The sequence below is a fragment of the Toxorhynchites rutilus genome, chromosome 2 (assembly GCF_029784135.1).
Source record: "Toxorhynchites rutilus septentrionalis strain SRP chromosome 2, ASM2978413v1, whole genome shotgun sequence".
Classification (NCBI taxonomy): domain Eukaryota; kingdom Metazoa; phylum Arthropoda; class Insecta; order Diptera; family Culicidae; genus Toxorhynchites; species Toxorhynchites rutilus.
Window position 1 is genome coordinate 189,544,983 of NC_073745.1, and position 22,170 is coordinate 189,567,152.

General features: G+C 37.6%; 1 protein-coding gene across 2 annotated transcripts in view; it reads left to right on the top strand.

Moving 5' to 3' along the window:
* The window catches only part of LOC129765488 (BMP-binding endothelial regulator protein), a 166,130-nt gene that overhangs the window by 33,274 nt on the left and 110,686 nt on the right, over positions 1–22,170 (top strand). For both annotated transcript variants that reach the window (XM_055765856.1, XM_055765857.1), the window contains exons 2-3: positions 12,900–13,092; positions 20,604–20,680. In XM_055765856.1, coding sequence (XP_055621831.1) covers positions 12,996–13,092; positions 20,604–20,680 — 174 coding nt within the window. In that variant the 5' untranslated portion in view covers positions 12,900–12,995. The remainder of the gene's footprint in view (positions 1–12,899; positions 13,093–20,603; positions 20,681–22,170) is intronic.

The following is a 22,170-nucleotide window of genomic DNA, read 5'->3' on the forward strand; positions in this document are numbered from 1 at the left end:
CAATTCGGCTTGCCAGGCGTCCATTTACATATGTGTTCATTCTCTGATGGCAGTGAAACGCTTCTGTTGACCTGAAAGTGGAACACCGGAGAAACCGTCTCAGAATTGGTCTGCTGTTGAATTCAATATCAGTATTTAGTGTGGTGAAGAAAGGTGTCTGTTTTCTAGCCAGGCGGCGGCAGCAGCTGAAACGATAGCCGCAGTTTGGGAAAATGGACTGATTGTCTGTGTTTATTTATTGGTTGGATTAGGAGAAGCGGAATATCCGACGGTTTCGGTGATCGGTTCAAAGAGTTTTTTTTTGCTTTGCTGTCGGCGCGGTTTATGCGCGTGTACAGGCTAAAGAGCGATCTCCCCAGGAGTTCCCCTTGGGAGGTCGCACAATTTTTCCCCAGAAAGTGCACTTGTATAAATTGAACGGAGTTGGCTCATCCATCCATCTATCCATTCAAGGTTGCCTATAATGCAAATGATTTACCGTTTCCTTTTAGTAAGCGCGTTTTGTTTCTGACGTTTAAACGAGTGAGTTGAAATGGATTTTGCATTGTACACATCTGAGTATGTTAGACGGTAGCCATGAATCTCTCGGTGTTCAAACTGAAAACACTGAAACACGGACTGCGGAGCCAACATGTTGCTTGAAATTAGTGGTTCCGGTCGTTGATCGGATAGAGCCGCAGTGCCACTGCTATTTGCAATTGTATGTTGATTTCGATTGCATTCGTAGTTAAGACGGAGGGGTGATGTTTTCGTGCAGAATAATCTTTCCTCGCAGACAAAGGAATATTTTCGAAGAAACACAAACTGTTATCTTGACATTTTGAAATCTGTTTATTGATATAACATATAGTTAAGCATCTAAATGAACAGCTCATCATTATTCTTCCCTCTCTCTGAATCCGATCGATCCATATGAGCTGCAGCTCAGTGGTATGATTAATCAAATTTTATCAAATTGAATCATCAATAAATCTCAAGTAGGCAATTAAGCTTTATAGAGTACTCTGAGTTGCCCATAATTAATAGAAAAAAATAGACAGTGGATATGCAATCAAATACCAAAAGCGACAAGTGCGAATGAATAATCTCGCTCCACGATCGACCTACATTCGGGCCGCTGAAGCTAGCCGAGTGATTCACGCCGCCTTTCTACGAAGGTGAGTAATGTTTATATACGTGGCCATACACTATAAACGAACGGAAAGAGGGTGCAAAGATGTCCAACGTGACCTCTCCCATGCATTACGCTAAAAATGGTCTGCATCTTGAAAATCGTTAAAGTGGACAATATTTCATTAGAGTGCAGATGAATACAAACCAACCCCAGCGAACAACGTGAAGCTTCCTCAAAACATCCCACCATCCTCAAGGCAGCAAAGGGGTAAGCTGGCGTCTGTCGGAATCGTATTTCCGCGAGAAACGCGATTCAAAGCCGCAAAACTTAGTTGGCGCCATATTATTGTATCGATCTGGTGAGATAAAATTGTGGTGGGGAGGGGGAGCTTAGTCAACTAATAATGACAACTATATGCGAATCAATATCTCCCAGCCGTACGGATGACAACAAAATCGACTATGAGCGAGTTCTGGAAGAAAGATTAAATTACATCACGTTTTCATAGTGACAAAGTTTGAATCACACAGAGGCAAAACAAGCCGAATAGCAGTTAACACAATACATTTTCTCTTTTTTTCTCAATATTATCCTCTCTTTACTGGACAGATGCTCAACCAATGATAGTGACCTTCCTACGATACACTGGTGGAACCATATCCCGGCGTACTAATCAAGCGCCATGCATTGATGTGACTGGCATTTGAAACTCGAGTAATCGACGTGAACCAGACACAGTTCCTGGTTGCGTTTGGGGTAGTGGTGAGACTGGCATTTCCATACGATGCGCGCCTTAGCAGATCCTATCGACATAACGCATCCCCAGTGCATCGTGTGATTTGGTTCATAGGAGATTGAGAGATTCTTATACATTCCAACGTTTGCTAAATGTCTTGTGTCGAGGCGAGAGTCTGCACTTGCAGGGCAATACTTAACCGAATATAAAGATGTTGAAAAACGGGTCGGAGAATGGCTTTCCTCGAAACAAAAAAAAATATATATATTGGAATGCACAATTTGCCTGAGAGATTAGGTTGTGTAAAATCAAACGGGGATTACTTCATAAAAAAACTGAAGTTATTGTGTATTGTTCTCGAGAGGGTAAGAATGAATCGTCATTCAACTTCAAATTCCTTTACGAAATTTCGCTCACCATCGGGCCTTTTCAGACTCACCAATTTTCCTGCCGAGTTATTTCTAATCTTAGATGGATTTTAAAATAAATACGAAGTGATATTGATAATTAAATAAAATAATTTCGAAGTACTACGTTAACAATGCGCTCGTGGGTTGGACATAACTCTCTGTATTTTTCGGAATTTTTTTTTTCCGTGGAAGTTTAGTTAGTGTTTAGTGTTCGATTGAATTGAATGTTCGAATCAATGTTAGTTCGCGGTTACCCTAATAAATCCGATCCTTTAATACCTTTTCAGGGACACTTGTTTGAACATATTCAAGTCCTTTGACCATTGAATCTTTCTTCCAACAGAATTCAACTTGACGACACGTTTGATTGCGCAACAGATCTCGACCAAGCCATATTCAACTGAGGATAGACAGCGGACTAAGAAGAAATTCGCCATCGTATTCAATTGGAAATGAGTTTTGGTTTACTCTAGCAGTTTCCCCGTTAACATGACACCATTCGGGCGTTTAGTTGCTATCTCACTTTACAACTCGACTATATCATTTATTTCTTCCCTGTCAAATGGACTTCATTGTGTATTGAAGTGACTCGCTCTAAAATTAATTCCTTTCTCTCTCATGTATCACGTATACAATTATCGATGTTTGAGTGTGATAGATTTTTTTTGTATCGTACCCGATAATTACTCACACACATGAAATAGCGTGCAGTGTTGTGTTCAGAACATTTACATATTTGTGAATTTTGTTGATAAAACCCGTTTTTCTGTATGTTTTTTTACAAAATTAAACTCGGAAACGAAGTGAACTAAAATTTTGTTCAGAATTCCTCTCAAACTGCACGCTATTTTGAACGGAATTTAGTAATACTAACGCAAGGACCTTTATAGCATACCTGATAACTGTCTAAGTTCGTTGATTTGTGTTCACGGTGGGTGAACAATAAACCGTTCATTAATGGTGTAACTACTTTTATGCATCACAAATCATGTTTTCGTTTCATTTTATATGGACTTGAAAATAAGATTGTGTACGCAGGTAAGGAGATGTGTCAGGGAGAGTAGTAGTGTGGATTGAAGTCAGGTTGAATGAAGAGGCAGATTTGTATTCATCAGTAACGTCAATTAGGATAACCATTTGCCAGAATGTTTATCAGTCATCCTCGCTCTCAACACTCGTCAAACTCATTTTCTAGTCAATTGAAATCATGTTGACGACGATTGCCGAAGTAGTCCTAGTCGGAGCGAAGGTACTGAGAGGAAAGTCGATTTTCATTTTTCATCTTCAAAGATTTCGGGCCCTGGTTGTGAATACAATATGTCACAGCGCAGTGGAATATTGATCATTTTTGAAGTTTTAGTTGTAAAATCGGAGGTGAAAAAGGTGCACCGTTTTCAATCCGTCATTCAGAGAGTATTTGTGTTCTATTGAATTGCAACTACGTAATGTGTTTTTTTATGATTTGTCAAATGTAGATAATGGTGGTGGTGGAACACATATAACTGTCTGTGCAGTATACCACCTGTGAAAAAGACCGCCGCGATGGTTGTCAGTTTTGGTACTCTAGATGAAGAAGAATGTTTGCGTTTTAGAGGAGTTTTTTCAGTTACCTTTTCAAGTTTCCCTAAAATAACGTACCATCGTCACGGTTGAAGTTCAATAAAGCTTACGCGCGACGATCAACGGAATACATGGCCGGTACGATTAGTTCTAGAGGAATTCTCTCGGTTACCTTCTCAGGTTTCCCACAGTGTATTCTCCGCCTTCACAATTGAATCGATAAAAAAATACTTTCGACAAATAATGGTATGTATCACCGGTCCAATTTATGTTACAGGTTTTCCTTCTCTTCTTCTTCTTCTTCAATGGCACTAACGTTCCTAGAGGAACTTCGCCGTTTCAACGTAGTATTACTTGCGTCATTTTTATTAGTACTTAGTTGAGATTTCTATGCCAAATAACACGCCTTGAATACATTCTGAATGGCAAGCTCTAGAATACGCGTGATCACAGTGCAAGTCGGAGGAAATTTCTTTGACGAAAAATTCCCCCGACCAGAACGGGAATCGAACCCGAACACCCGGCATGTTAGTTATGACGCTAACCACTCGGCCACGGGAGCACACAGGTTTTCCTTCTCATGTTACCTAAAGATAATCTCTGCCGCGTGTTGTGACACATAAGATCACTCACCATAGAGATCACTACTTCATACCTCTCCGCACTAACAACTATCCCTTACATGCTAATCTCAAGGGAGCCACGCTGCAGGCAACCTTTCTGGCCACGAATATCATACTAACATTCCTTCCCTTCCCCCGGTGACTGTGAAGACGTAGCCGGCGTCGTTATTGACTATTCAAAGCTCGAATCACCGAAGATACTTTATGCAATTTAGCTGGTTTCGGTCAATCACGGAGAACAACTACGAAGTGTACAGAGCTTAAACTCAAGCTCGAGAAGAAGAAAAGAATGTTGGCGATGTGTGAGCTCTGATCTTTGAGGGGATAGGCAGATTCTTCGGCTGGTGGAGACCCCAATACTGATAGCTTAGGAATTGGAATAAACTGGAACTTTGGCCTTGAGGAAGATCATTGGATGTGGATTTTATGAAGAATTAAAAACGTTTTGGGAAATTTCTAAATTAATCGGATTTATTCTCGTGATCTTTCTCAATTTAAAGATGGATATGGCATGTATGTATGAAATTGGTTGGGATTAGGTGAATGCACATATTTTTTCGTATGTGTTCGGCACCTGTTATGCTGTACATCAGGGATTCTCAATCTATTTTGGGCGAGAGACCCTTTTTCCAGAATGAAGTGCCACCTCAGACCCCCATAGCCAAACTTCTTCAATCATGCGAAATACTTAACAATTGAGAAACTTTTCTGTTGATAAGCCTTTTAAAACGCCGTGTCAAACTAGGCAAGGATTCGACTCAAACATCAGAGAACCCTAAATAAAAAATTAACTGTTTTTTTTTTAATTTAAATCGTTTATTTTTACAGGCTCAGTTACATAGGTTTAAAGGAGCCGAACTCCTTACTGTATTGTTACTAGTATATATACATTTTTCCTTAATTCTAATGTTAATAATATAGGAAACCGATTACTCGCGGTCAACTCGAGTTTAGAAGGGTGACATATTTTCTTCAGGAAAAGGAGGGGATATGAGGATATGTTGACAATGATCACACTCACACTCTCAATCACACTCTCAATCACACTCATCACACTCAATTCTTAAACCTATCTTATATGTAATATGTATTTACATTTCATCTTATTTTTAAGAAGGGATCCGATCTCTCACAAAGGAAAAGGAAAAACTAAGGGTATAAGGACAATCACACACGAAGATCGATAGCTTTAAGGAATACATATATTTGGGACATGTAATCAAGGTCACCAAAAAATTAACTGTTGAAACAGTTGAAAAAATGGTGAAAATATAGTTGCCACTGCCCGTTAACCCCAAAAACATTGTTTGTCGCTGTTCACAGCTCACTTTATTGCGCCGTTGGTTATGCAAATATTTAAACAATATTCCTCGTGCAGCGACGAAACATTCTGTTTATATAGACTTTTTCAACATTTTTATTATTTTAATTTTTCATCAAATACACCATATATTTAATTGGAAAAACTGCATCAGCTTACACACACATGCAAATACTGCATAGAACGATTACAATGAAAATCTTATCAACTTGTTGCATTTTGAACGAATTTAAACAGAATTTGCTGCCGGCGTTCTAAAATTTCTGTTTTCTACATAAAAATAATTGGCAAACTAATATGGTAATTTTTTAGCAGTCCTAAAAAAATTGGAGTATTGCCAGATATCTTTAAAAATCTTTGATTAAGCAAAATATTGAAACAATATTCAAAGTGCTGCGAAAAAATATGTTTTGTGGGTGGCAATATAGTTGCCACGACCTTAAAAAAGGTTAAGTGACTTGACATCATTTTCTCAACGGAATTCAACAAAATAAATAGACATAAAATTTGATGATTATCAAGTGTACTTAACAATTATTAATACTTATTACTCACAAATAAAAATTACCTGCAAATACTCAAGTAGGCAATTAATTTAAAAAAAAAAATCACGAAGTGAAGATAAAAAACATAATAAATTCAGTGTGATGGTGAACCTGGTTATTTTCTACACCCCTAAATCTCCACGTTCGTTGATTTTGAAACGGTTTCTTTGTTTTGTCAAAATGTTTGTAACCAGACTGGAGCCTTTTTCGACAAGGTATGAAGATGGAATTATTTTTTTCTTTCAACAATGTTCCATAATACTGTATTTTAATGCGTTAGAACCAAAGCTTCTGATAGCATTGGTTAAGCTTCTGCTTAAGCTGAAGGTAATTTAATTTTTAGGAATTATATCTTCAGCTTTCGCTTATAATCAGATAAGAGTGTATAGATCACGTTGGCCATGCTTCACTGTCAATTTTTCGTAAATTTGGAAAAATGTCGTCGAACGAAAAAGAGCGTCGTGAATTAATCCTGCGCACTCATTTCGAGAATCCGGAGTTGTCACATCGGGACATCGGTAAGATGCTGGGAATCGTCCAATCCACGGCCAGCAGAGTACTAAAACGATACTTCGAGAACCTAACCATCGACCGGAAGGTGAAGAACGGCAAAAATGGATGCTCCGTCAGTGAAAAAGATCACAAGCGCGTAGTGGAGCAGTTTAGACGTGATCCGAGAAGTTCGGTCCGGGATGTCGCCAATAAGCTGAATTTGTCAAGTTCATTCGTCCAGCGGATCAAGCAGCGGGAGGGCCTGTGTACATACAAGGTTCTGAAGGCTCCTAACACCGACGAAAGGCAAAACATGGTGGGGAAGACACGAGCCCGGAAGCTGTACACCGAAATGCTGACGAAGCCGCATTGCCTGGTAATGGACGACGAAACCTACGTCAAAGCGGACTTTCGTCAGCTGCCGGGCCTGTTGTTCTTCTCCGCAGAGGACAAATTCAGCGTTCCGGAGGAGATTCGCAAGCAGAAACTATCCAAGTTTGCCAAAAAGTACATGGTGTGGCAAGCGATCTGCTCTTGCGGAAAGTGGAGCGCCCCCTTCGTGATAACCGGCACGGTAAACGGGCAGGTTTACCTTAAGGAGTGCCTACAGAAGCGCTTACTATCACTATTGAAGCAGCACGAGGGACCGACCATCTTCTGGCCGGATCTCGCTTCGTGCCACTATTCAAAGGACGTGTTGGAGTGGTACGAAGCCAACGGGGTCACCTTCGTGCCAAACGAAATGAACCCGCCCAACGCGCCGGAGCTTCGCCCAATAGAGAGATATTGGGCGATTATGAAGCAGGCCCTCCGGAAGAACTCAAAAGTTGTCAAATCGGAGGCAGACTTCAATAGAAAATGGATTCCTGTTCAAAAAAAACTACAACCTGACGTTGTACAGAACCTTATGGACGGGGTAAAGAGGAAGGTGCGAGCATACGCGCTTGGGCTCGAAGTATGAATAAAAAGAAAATGCCAAAAGTTGTTTAATAGTTTTTATTTTACTGTCTAAAATTTTCAAAAGGATCGGTCTACTGGGCGAATTTCTACAGCGTTTTTTCCTTGATGCAATTTGATGTGACCCACCCTTTATGCACAAAGAAAACTGTACAGTACCAAGCTTGCTTTCGCATTTTGACTTAGGATTATGTCTTTCTTTTCTGTACGGGTGTGAAAGTTCAAAGCTTCAAAAACATGAGGTTACGTTGGAGATGTAAAGTTTTGAGCGTTAAAAACACTTTGCCGGCTGAACGAAGTGGTATGATAATCACATCATTGGAAAGATAAACGTTCTACGAGTGATGTTTTTTCATGACTTGGGACATAGGTGCAAGTTTGTTGTACAGTAAAATATTAAGAGCATGTTTGGACTTGAGTTTGATCATGACTACCTTCTATCAAACCGAGTTGTCGCATCTTTTGCGGCGAACCTCCATCCTTGGTTACATTTCTAATGGTTAGAAGATGATTCCAATTGCCCCTCGTTATCCCAGTGGAAAGTGATAGATAGTTAAATTAAAATCGGAAAAATAATTGGTGAATTGAATAGACTATATAGAGACAGAAATAATTGAATGTTTTAACGTTATAATTGAGAAACACTAAACGTGAGTCAATTTTGTATATATGTAGGTTAATTTTTTTTATAAAAACTGTTTTCATAGGAATTTTTAAACGTCGTACTGCAAAGAATAAAGACCTGTTAAAAAATTGGAAAAGTTTCTTGTTATTGAATAACACGAGTATATGTTTATATGTTATAGCACAAGTCAAAACGTGTCTGATGGATTTGTACGCTCAAACACATTATCTCGCACGAACTTGATCACACTTTTTTACTTGCCGATATTCTAATCTTGTATGAATTTGTGAACTTATGTCCATGAGCCTTGTTGAGTTTTTGAAAAGTACAACAATGATATTAGGTTGGGGAAAAAGAAATCTATTATTTTCTATTTTGTAGATGATTGTAGTATCCGATATCTCGTATAGTGTCGACTAAACAATTTCAAGGTCGATGTTATGGTGACATTTCACAATAAAAACATCTTTTGCTGTTTTTTTGTTTGTTCCATTCAGTTGTGAGTTGCAGGACCGATTAAAGCTAGCGATTGGCCAGAAACTGCCAAAATTAGCCAACAGAAGGGGTGTTGTATTTCATCAGGACAACGCAAGGTCACACAGTCTATAGTGACTCGACAGAAACTCCGGGAAGTTGGTTGGGAAGTAGTAATGTGTCCAGTCCGAACCTGGTACCAAATGATCACCTTTTTCTTGCATTGCGAAACTTCCGGAGTGATAAGAAATTGGGATCAAGAGAAGATTGTGAAAATCGATCACTCTAGTTTTTCACCAATAAAAACCAAGACTTGTATGAATGTTTCTCTTATAGAAATCTTGGTTCTTATTGGCGAAAACTATAATGATCGATTTTCACAATCTTCGCTTGATCCCAATTTCTAATCAATCAGGAAGTTTTGCAATACGAGAAAAAGATGGTAATCACCTGGTGCCAGGATCGTTACCTTTACTTTTTAAATGGCAACAAAATATACAACAAAACGATGCATATTAGACCAACATCGGACAATCCTAGAATTCTCAAATAAAGTTTAGAATTTTACGCAAAAATAATGAATAACTTTTTCCCCAACCTAATACATTCTACTAAAATATTAGTCATTCTTATAACAAGTTGATTCAGGTTATACAATATAGACAGTATCTTGAAAATTTCAAATGAGAACATGTATTATTTAATAGAAGGTCAATTTTAAGACCTCGTCGACCCCCAAATCAGTTTTCGTTTGTGTCGACCCCTGGAAAACCGAGAACGACCCCAAGGGGTCGATATCGACCACTTTGAGAAACCCTGCTGTACATCGAGTTCTTCTGCAGTTTGTAGTTGTGTCGGACACCACACATTGACTTTCGGTGGTGCAGTTCGGGTGAGGAGCTTCAGGGACGCCAAATGTGATGTGATGGAAATGGATAGAGTGGGAAGTTGGTAAAAATCGATGGCGGCAGATTCCTATATCAACATCCTGCGAGAAAATTCAAAGGTTTCGCTGATCCAGATGGGTCCTGAAGTTTGTATTTAAGTAGAACCACAACCAAGAAGACCAAATCTTTCAACCCGCTGTTATGGCTTCCAAAAAAGCCCGGACCTCAACATCATCGAGAATTATGGACGTTTCTCAAGGCATGGGTTGACAAAACTTGTGTTACCAATAAAAGTAACTATTTTAGAGCCCTGGTGTGCACTTGGGAAGAGCTAGCATCCATAACAGCATAAGAACCTGATGGAGAACATGCCGAAGTTCCTGTAGCAGACTCTTAAGACCAAATTAGGACACATTATTTTTTAAATGTTTTTCTTTTACTTTAATCTATCTTTTCTTGAGTAAAGTGGGAACTTTTTTGTCACAGTTGTTGTGAAACTTAAAAAGAATATAAGAAATAAGATATTTGAAATGACTACGGTGTATTTACTGTAATTTGAATCAAATAAATGAGAACATTTAAAAAAAAATAGGGAAGGCACATTATTTTACCTATCCGTTTATGTTTATAGTGCTTATGCAGAGTGAAATACGTCGATGAATTGTGTTTTTCAACAAGAAACAAAGAGTGGTCTTAATGTGGTCTTAAGTAATAAAATGACGATAATGAACTGGCTACCTCCCATCTCAGGATCTCGAGTACTTGTTGGAGATTTTTAATCGCAGAATAAATCATAATGGTGTGCACAATTGTGATTGAATACAATTGGTTACAAATGTTTGTCCAATACTATATATCTCATTTATAATCTCGCTTTGAAACTTTTCGTATAAATCAGATACATTACGATATATCTATTACTGTTTTGTTTAATGTTCTCGTTTAATCCTAATCTGTAATCTCTTGTATGTTTGGTTGAAATTGCCACTAAATCGAAATGTGTATTATTGATTGTTGTAAACAAGAAGTAATAAGCATGACAAAAATAAACAAAGAAGTTTTGGGTACAAATAATAAACCGTCGATCTGGCTCAAATAAAATAAAAGTACTTTGAGAGAGTGAAGCAAAAATACCAGCAACCCATGCTGGTGCCATTAAAAAAAAGTGCCTTGCCGGTATAACCACTATCCCATATTCAGTTTAAGACAGTCCTAGTCTAAGTTTCTCAGTATAGGCGTATCGATCTGCCATTGAACTATTCTTGAACGAACCCAGCAATTAGTGTATTCATATTGTTGGCCATGGAATTCGCTAAAGTTCACGCGTCACTACAGTTGACAGCATTCTTTGATATTTTACGATTTAATTTCTCAAACAAACAAAAAAAAGAATCAAATTGTTGCATTCTCGCGTATGTCTCACCGACAAAATCTCTAGCAATGAATAATCCTTAACAGTCTTCCCGTTCCTCCCACACTCGAAAACGATCAATCAACTGGTGTAAATGAGTTGACTATTTTTGGTGGCGATGGTGTGTTAAAATAATGTCTCGTCAGCGCTTGGTTTGTTGAGCAGCAGTCCTTCGAATGAGTTAGCCTTTTCTAGGGTACAATCTCTGTCGTCAGCAGCCGCTAATTTAATTGAATTGTACCTCCAATAAACAGGGTATCAACAACGTCGTTACGACCGACAACACATAACTTCGAATTGATATTTCAAAATAAGAAATAAATCCGCCAAATGGAATCCGCAAGCAGCGAACCCGGAAGTATACATTCCTGTGAAATTCCATCCATGTGAAATATCCCGTCATCAGAAAGACAAATAATGGCACTGGCGCCCGACGGAATTCAGGCATCAACAGCTTTTAGCGTCTGTGTTAACAGGTGGCTTCCCGGATTAGTTATTTCGCTATTTTCGTACAGGAGATTCGATCTTGTGTCATCGGGTTTTTTATTCTTTTTTGCACATCACACCATCGAAAATGATTATATCTTTTTTGTATGAATTACAAGAACTTTGTACCGAATACAGTTTCGATATTTACATACATTCTATGAACCAGAGAGAGGACACGAACATTATGCGTTTAATGTTTGATGTATTCTTATTGATGATGACTATGTTGTCCAGGGAGTTAAATGTCAATTTGGTTGATCACGAAAAATCGAACGTAGGAGAAGTTGTGATACGATCTACAATCTAAACTTTTTTCTTGCTTTTTTTCGCTATGTTCTCATAAACTTTCCGGATTAAACACAATTCAACGACGTCCTTCGTCGTACTTTGCTTGTTTGTTTTTTCAAAAATATAAACGCTGAAACGCTTGTTTGACGGTGAACGACATATTTCTATAAAAACCAACATTAATCCAAAGAAAAAACCTATCATCATAACAACATTCCAATCGTACATAATATATATGTGCTTCCGGGGGATGAAACGAGCCTCTTGTTTGTGTCTCATAACTTAGCCGCTATCAGTAGCGGCAAATAGGTGATTCAAAACTAGACCGGACACATATGAACAAGCTCTCACCAGAATGGAGAGGAAATTCGGAATACAAAAAAAATAAAATAAAGAGCGCGATTTTGGCGGCCAAGCGTTTAATATTGAAACCGGTCAATTAGTATAGACTTAGTGGATTCGAATCAGAACAAATTATCGCCGTTGGCATTTCGAATTGATAAATGTGTTTTTTTCTTATGTAATATTACTTGCTGACATTCCATGATGAATTAATGGGAATTTCATAATCAACTTCGATTTAATTTATGTTGTTCGGTGGTGCGCATTTTTGAAAAAGATAATTTCATAGAATAATTATTCGTTAGGTTCTTTTTATTAAGCTACGTTGTCTTGGAACCGTTGACCTTTCAGCCTGAATTACTGGGTTCGGGTTCAAAATGGTCTGAGCAACGGAGTTTATTGTTATGAACAAACACAAACCGATTGCTCATAGGTCTGTCTATGATGGTATCCCATTTTCTGTATCAATGATTCTTTCACTATGTCAATGTGCTCTCTCATCTAATTTAACGAACGATTTGATTTCGATTAAATATCAAACTAAACCTCTCAAGAAAATTATATCCTCCCTTTCTTGTTCACCAACCAAAACTGACTATTCTTTTGTTTGTTTGTTTGTTTACAGATTTGTTCCATATCGATCAACTGGGCGCGTGTTTTGTTCAACGCAACAGCTGAAGAGGAAGAAGTGTTTCTATACGGTTTACAAAGCGCCGGCAGAATGTCAATCAGTGTGAAGATGTCATTTAGTGTGGTGTTGTTTGGTTTAATTTTCTCGTTGCCTGCAAAAGGAATCGTCGGAGCTGAGTCGGTATTGTGTAAGTATAATTCTAAATATGTCATTTCAGTTCCACCGAAAACATAGAGAATAATATTTAGGTATGATTTAAGTTTCATAAATCGATAATAATGAATCATTTGAGTCGCGATATATATAGCAAAATGGTCTCATAAACCTAACATTACGAAATCGACCGAAAAAAGTGATTTTGTGACATGACAATGCTCGGCCACATGTCATGCTTGACATGTTGTCTACCTGCATTGATTCTAATTTTCATGTTGAATTGTCATGTTTAATAATCACACGGAAGATCGCATAATGAGACAATCGAAAATTGTTTTTTTTTCTTTTTACTTTATTGCTGTGTCAATCGTTCGCACTGTTTATTGCAAGCATTCAGTGCGTTTGAACGGTATATGTACTTTAAGAAGCAACGGAATGGAATATGCGTTTGTTGTTTGTGACTAGTTAAAATCGTCAACTGCTGACTTCTATACAAAATGTTCTATGGCGCTGGCCTTTTCAGCAGAGGTAATCATGTTGATAAGAAACTATGTCCGTTGTACAAGTTTTCAGAACTACATCCGGAGTGTTCATTACAAGTTCTACCTTTGTAGTTATGGCCGATTGTGGCCAGCTACCGTTAAAGCAATATTTGATGGTCTGTATGGATACTAAGGCTGTGCGAAAGGTTAGCCTCAAAGGTCGCGAAGACTACACTACATACTTATATATTAATGTTGCAATGTTTTCTTAAGTTAAATATTATTCCTACGGTACATGTTTCTTTTTAGCTGTTTTTTATTCATTGTTGTGTCAATTAATTCGCAGTGCTGATTGTATATACGAATCATGCGGTTGATAAGAGCGTTGTTTGCATAATTTGTTCTGGATGTTTTGGTTAGAAACAAATTGCGTGTTCTTAGTTGACGCCTAGGTACATAGAAATTTAATTTTTCTAGTAATTCAGCTGATTGTACTCGTTGCGAAATTAGATCATTAACAAAAGAAATCATTGCAAATTAACGGCGTTCCTTTAGTGCTTGGGTATTTATAAGCATGCAGCGTGCTTCATATGAAGGAAGTGGAAATGAGGTCCAGTGCAACTTACGGAGTGCAAATGAGAAACTGTTTCTGGACTGACTCAATACGTTCTTCATGTAAGACCATATACGGGTTCCAAACGATGTTACAGTATTCCAGAATGGGCCTTACCTATGTGATATACAAAAGCTTGATTGTGCATGGGTCCTGGAAGTTATGTGAGAAGCGTTTGACAAAGCTTAACACACTATTTGTCTTATTGATTACAGAGTTGTAGTGTTCTATGAATGTGAGTTTACAGTCCAGGACGACGCCTAGATCTCTAACTATTTTACCTTCCTCTACATTTTGATTTCCAAGACGTATTACAATATTTGATACATGATTTTTTCTGCTAAATGTAATGGAGTTGCATTTTTTTACATTCAGTTTTAGTAGATTTTTATTACACCAAGTATGGAATACATGTATTTCGTTTTGAAATGCTTCGATGTCGTTTTCATTACCAATTTCCGCGAAAAGCATACACGTTATTCTATTCTTTACTTGTCGGAAGACTTTTTCATTCACTATTGCTTCGAATAGTTTAGGAATGCAAGAGATAATGGCAATTCCACGACAATTACGTACGTCAGATTTAGCGCCTGGAGCTGATCTGGCGTAGTGGTAACATCCATACCTCTCACGCAGAGATCACGAGTTCAATTCTCACTCCCGACATTCTTCCAAAAATGGAAGTAAAAGTGACGAACCAGCCGAAATGTGTTGAAAGTCACTATAATAGAGAAAAAAAAAATTAGCGCCTGATTTAAAGATAGGTACCAAAAGAGATTGTTTCCATTTTTCTGGGAATATTTCAGTTTGTAGTGACATATTCAAAAAGCAATATAAGGGAAAGGTGAGTTCTTCAGCCAGGTTCTTCAGAAATACAGGTGCTATTCCGTCAGGTCCTGGTCCTTTCGTTCCATCTGATTTCTTTAATGCATGGCATATTTCTTGTTGTGAAAGATAGTTTACCGATATGTCATTCGGATATTCCGGTAAAAATGAAAAGTAGTCCCGATCTCGATTTTTTCGGAAAATGTGGTATATACTTCCTGAAAGAAATTTGCAAAGAGAATACAAATTTCGTTCGAATAATTCCCTACATCTTCATCGAGATGCATCTGAGATGGAAAGTTATTGCTTTTGAGCTTAGACTTTACGTAATTAAAGAATTTCTTCGGACATGATTTGACTTCTGTTTCGACCTTTCCATTATACTCTTCTTGCAGCAAATTTTGATTACTTTTGTCTATTTTGTATTTTTGTGTGCTTTTTGTTTTCTATTCTTTAAATTTCTCATTTGAGCGTTATACCAAATGGGATATTTGCTGGTTGAATTTCTTTCTCTTCTTTTCTTCGGCACAAATTCTGATATTATGTTATTCAGAATTTCGTGAAGAATATGTATGGATGAGTTGACATCTCGTTCGCTGTTTAATAAATTATGCCATTCTATGGCTTGTAGGCTACATTTGATTGCTTCAAAGTTCGTCTTGTTGTATTCCGGTACTTCTTCGTGCTCCCAGTCGATAATAATTTTGGGAATTTTTTACGTGATTTATTTGATTAAGACCGAGATGTGCAATTTCGTCAAATTTATAATGAAGGGTTTCATTTTCCCCAACGACTGGAAGTAGAATGCATTCATTATCGTTATCGGGAATGAAGTCTACTTTATTTTGATTGAAGTCGCCATAGATATGCAATTCCACTTCTGGCTCTAGTTTTTCTGTAATTCGATTTGCTGTTTGAAAAAAAACTCAAACGACTTTTTATTTGTGTGTTCGGGTTAGAAATAGACGGTAGCAAAAATGTGTACTTCGCCAGCTATCGATAAATTTGCCCAAACATGTTCAAATTCTTTATGTTTTTCGGTTATAAGTTCTTCAGAGGTGAAATTTGCATTAATGGCAATGAGTACCCCTCCTCCAGAATTCTTCTGAGATAACGATAAGTTGCGGTCGTGCCGGAATACATTAAAATTATTTCCAAAAATTTCTTCGCTTCTTACGCTTTCGTCCCAGCTAGTTTCTGTTGCAAGAATAACATTGAAAGAAGTGGGTAAAATATTTTGATAAATTTCTTTCATTTTTGCTGGGCTTTTCATGCGATTGAAATTCTGACAGTATATCAAAATTTCAATCGGATTCTGTTGAGCAGACGAAGAAGTTTTTAATATTGAAGGTCATTGTATCTTCACTGATGGTTCCGTTATCAACGACAAGGTTGGCTACGGGATTAATAGCGAATGTACAAATATCTGTTTCTCCTTACCCTCATCTTGTCCTCCGCCCTTAACCCTCACCAGTCTGGATTTTCGCATTAGAGAGAAAAATATCCTTCTGCTGGATTCCAGGTCGCTCTACAATTCTCGGTAAAGAGGAAGTCGACAGGTTGGCTGGAACTGTGAGATTGAGGTGGTTTCGGTGCATTCTATGGATGCTATTCATTTGACCAAAAAAGCCATAAGAGAATCCTGGGACTCGGAATGGTTCAGCAGGCATAACACTGCCTTGCAGCGAATTAAATCAAAATCAACCTGAAAATCCTGTTCCACAACATAGTCGATCCCTTTCCCATCCCCGCATTGGACACACTAACCTAACCCATAGTTTCCTAATCACCAAACAAGATCTCCCCAACTGCATCACTTGCGGTGTAGCCCTATCCATTCCCCACATACTAACAGAGTGTCTACGATCATGAACGTTCGGCCATCGATTTAAATCACACCCTGGTATTTGTAGTTTCCCCACCATTCGAGAATAAAGTGTTCCGACTCTTGAAAGTAACCGGCCTATTCGCCAAGATTCAAACTTTCTAACAGGGACCAATGATCTTTGGGTTAAAGTCCCTTAGAAAACAAGAACTAAACTGAGTGACGAACCAGCCAAAAGTGTTGATGGTCACTATAAACAGAAAAAACGCTTCTTTCTCCCCGCTGGGGCGTGTGTTTTGGAAAAATTGGAGCAACATGGAATCCAGATCTAGCAAAAAAGGAAAAGTGGCTAACGAAGGACGTGTTTTTCAGGGGAAATTACCCGAAATGTACTTTTTAAGTGCATAAATCCAAAACCGGTTTGTTTGATTCTTAAAGAAGCTGCTGCTGTCATGAATGTTTAATCTGAAATGAAAATATGAGACGTAACATGTGTAGAAAATGGACATGTTTGTTGCAACATCCTGTGCTGGAGTTAGGAGAAAAAAATGTTTGTTTGAACGAAGGGCTAAAATATCTTCAAAAACAACCAGAAGTTTCAGAGCAATACATTCAGTATCATAGCATCATATATCAGGAGAATCTCTGCATCAAAAATGTAGGATTCGAAGATATCGTCCAAATTGTCAATCAACTCTAACGCATTGAATAATCGTGAGTTCTAAGCTTTCTTTGAAGCACAGTATAGTGAAATTCCATATTTTACTGAGGTACGATGGCTAAATTCTACTAAAGAGTAAATTATCAAGATTCGTTCCTTCATAAGATGATATCGAAGGTGATAAACATTTCACATGTTGCCTTGGACACCACCCTCCTATTTTTTTTAAATTTTATCGTGATGTAAACCGTGATGAATAGGTTGTGCAATTGGTCGGTGTTAAGTCAGAGGGGACCAAGTTGCAAAATTGAAAATTTCTAGTTATTGATTACATTTGGTTAAGCATTATGTAAGCTACCACATTTATCAGATTTGGAAAATCACGCATACATCAGCAATAACGGATCGAAATTGCAATGATTGATCAACGAAAATCCCTCATAGTATGCAGTTAAAGCGGACCATGTACCATTTACCATAGCGAAATGGCTCTATATCATGTGCAGACAGAGTGGACCATGTGACAATCATTTGTATATTGAATTTAAATAATATCCAAACGCCGAATTCAAACTAACAAAACATTTTCTTGAAACTAATAGGTACCTTGTCGAAATGTACTTGAACCCTTTAGTGTAAAATGTGCACATTCTGAGTATATTAAAAAATAAACTTGGTCCACTCCGACTGAACGGATCTGTGAAAAATGCTGGTCTTCAGTGTGAATGATCGCAAAATGTACTATTTCAAAGTGCGATTTAGGCTGTAGCGATAACAATGAATTCGAATTTGATCATTCTATTGACGAATACTGTCTAAGGTGATTGAAAATGGGATGTTTCTGCTTTAACTTGTTTACCGTGCAATCATATTCAGATGGCAGAGACTTTTATGCTGCACGCAAACAAATGTTTATGCAATTCCAAACTCACAATCCTTCTCGCTCTAATTTTTTATAGCAGAATGGCACACTTTGACTCACAACTGTTAATTGATTGCGAATATTTCGAAATTGTTCAGTCATTAGTGAACCAACTCTCAAAATATGCTTCATTTGGTTCAGTCAGAGTGGACTATTTACGCATAGGGAGCCAAATAACTGTCTTTTTTGGCATGATACTTGATGTTTTTTACAACTATCATACGTCAAAGTATTGCCTGAGAGTAGCTAACATTTCTGAGAACAATATTGAATGAAAAAATCAAATGCTTTGAAAATTGCAGAGCATTAAACTTTATGTTCGTTTTTCTGTCTTAACACCGACCAATTGAAGTACGAGAAAAAGGATACCACGGTGCTAGAATCGAACCGTGATAAAATCGAACAGGTAGTTTGTAAAGGAACTTTAGCTCTATATTTTCACTCGCAACCATGGAAATTCATTTGCTGATAGAACCGTTTGAGGGAGCTTTTTGTCAATCACTGCATGTTAATGAACCGTGTTGGAGCAAATAGATGATTGTATCATTCTAAAACATGCAACTAATTAAATCTGGTATCCGTTGTCTGATTTTCTCTTCGTGGTGATGTGTCACTGATATACGAATCAATTGGTGGATACCACATGTTGATGGTGATCTTATTGTTCATGTAGCAGAGCGATACCCCAGTACTGGTTATATTAGCATACCGTTAATGCTGTCTCCCGGTTGCTTGTTTCATCGAGATTAATATTACTGCCTTTGAGAGCAGATCAGAAGGATGCAAACAAGATTGTTTATCCGGAAGGGAAGACTTTGTGTTTGATAAACTTGTTTACTTGGTGATGTTTTTTTTTTCGTGGGAAAGTATTCGCCATCCACTTCTCTGAGTGAGAAATGATACTGTAGAGATACAAACAGACAAACAGTGTCTGTCCCGGTAGGAACAAACTTTACGTTTTCTCGCTGTTGTGGCGTGTATTTTGAAGAATCTACAAAATGAAGCATTGTTAGCATGTGTTAACATGATTTAGAGGTTTGTTCAGATTCAATGTCTGGGAGAAGGAAGTGAGTTATTCTCTGTTTGTTTTATTTCCCAAGGGGAAACGATATACTAAGCTAAATATCAATTCTCAATATGAACCTAGATTGGAACAATTTAACATCATTCGAATCTGATCTTCAAAACAAAACCACCTTTCTCACTGGTGACAAATTCCAGCGCGATTTATTTGTTGTTGTTTTCATTAGTGGTCAGATGCCAGCGTGAATCGAAAAAGGAGTTTCCACATTCTTCTTCGCGACAGAGTTTTTGCGTGGTTTGAGTCGGAGACACGTAAAGTGTATCATTCGGCTAAAAATAATCGACTAGGTGTTTTTTTTTTGGAAATAATTATTCGTGATTTATTTATTTTCAGAGTTTTATTTTTGGTCAGTGTGACAAATGTTGACAGCCTTTTCGTTTGTTGATCGATAAAAGCGTAGGTGTCAATGTGACAATTTTTTTATTGTATTATTATTTTTGTCTCTGATTTGAATAATGAAACACATTTTTCACTTCACGCGTCGATTTCAACTTCCAGAGGGTAATTTTAATAAACCTGTTTCACTTGTACAATCACAAGTGAAGTAAAGCGGTGAAGACACAACGACTTTGAAGAGATGATAATAAATTTTTTTATACATGATCGATTGTCTATGATTTCTCCGCAGTTTCTGCAATCCACCAATATTGTCTAGCCAGCAGCACATATACAATAACACAAGCGAAAACGATGTTGACTTGAAGCATATTTTCTATAGGTAAATAATAAAAACAATCATAATAACGATACATTCGACCCTGTCCCACTTAAATGAAACATGAGCTGCACGTTGTACATTGTTGTGCTGTTTTCATCATATTTTTCTCCCTTCAAAACGTATCAGCGTCTGGCAAATGCCAAGAAACCGAATCAAACTGTCCGGAGGAACAGAGACAGATTCGATCTCCTGTGCTGTTGAAGTCTATTGATAACCGCGAACGCCTAGACGCGAGAGCCGCTCGAGACAGACGGTATTGCGCGCGAGGAGATACTTGCTTGCTGTTGCTGCTGCAAGTTAGCAAGTCTTTTTGCAATATTGTAATTTTTTTATATAACCACCATCATAACGTCGACAGTTTTTTTTTCTTTCTATAACTCTTGTCTTGTCGTCTTTCCTCGTTTTTTTGCAGTTGGCATCAGAGAACCGTGCATGAACGAGGGCGAGGAGGTCAAAATTGACATGGAATGTTTTAGGTGCATTTGCAAGGTAAGTTTGCGCCTTCATTAATTGTGGTTATTATATTGAGAAATTGCTAAATCGAACTCATCTGTTTTATGCGAAAAAAAGTTTTGTTGAAAAATTACTCAAACTTAGAATAATTAAATTTTTATGATGGAGTAAACAGAAAGATTATGTTAGGTATTCCCTTCCTGTTCATGAATGTCACTAATGTTCCCAGAGGAACTCTAGTCGTCTCGACGTAGGTGAGTCCTTTTTTATTAGTAGTACTTAGTTGCAATTTATTATGCCAAGTAACAGCCCTTGAATGTATTCTGACTGGCAAGCTCTAGAACGCGCGTGAAAACAGAGCAAGTCGAAACATCATCTGCTGAACCTTCGTTCGCCGTCGTTGATTTATCAAGCCATCCTTAACTTTATTCTCTCAGAAATTGCGCAAAGCAATGGTTGTTACAACGATTGATAAGATCTTTGGGTTATGAAACTTTCTTATCGGCACTAGGATTGGGAATATCGGTGAACTTAAGTAAAACCGTTTCTTGGAAGTTGAAATTAAAAAAAAACTTTCTAACTGGTTTCAACTTAAAAAGTTTAGAAAAATATAAGTGGTTGTATCGACGACACGACCGCGCTTGTTGAAGTAGGACTACGAAACTATATCATTTAATTCAGATGTTTATCGTTTTCGTCTTTTTTTTGCTGCAACACATCGAAATTTTCTTATCAACACGAAGAGCCCCGGAACTTTTTGCTAGGAGAGCGTTAAATACTGGGACTTTTTTTTACAAATTAAAGAAAATATACATAGCTTTGTTTTAGGATGTATTACAAACTATGATTATTTTCTAGTCGAATTTCTAACATTTTTTATACGATAAATATATTTGGAAGCTGGGACCGAAACTGATATTGTGCAAGAACTTCTTTGTGTTATAAAGGCTTCAAACTTTCAAGCTTATTGCCTTTAGTATTGAAACAGGTCAATCAGAAAATCAAAGCCAACCAGTTAACGCGACGGGCTTTTTCGCAAGCGATATTTTTTTTCCATAGTCATCATAATTCTACATTTTGAGTAAACAAAACGAAACACTATGGTATGTATGAAAAGACCCCTTTGCCAACGTATAAGAACAATAACAACGTGTGCGCGTGATAAAAAAAAACAAGCACTCTACACCAAACTGTATTATAAATCGGTGACATTCGCTAAAGAAAACTCATGCTTGGCACTTTACGAAGAAACACAGAGAAATTTGACTTTTTCGCTGCGAGTACTGGAATATGGAGTGCAAATCTGGGTTCCGTATCATGCCAGAAATTATCAAATAACCATTTGTAAGAAATGCGTTGTAGCAGCTCCCGTGAACAAATCCCGATAATCTAGCGCCTTTCGAGCATCGATGCGTGCTCATCGGAATTAGAAGTCTACGTTGAAGGCTGTTTGATTGTGTAGACGATATTTTTGATTTAAATTTAAGTTTTTTCGTCATAATGAATCGATTCTTAATTATGATGTT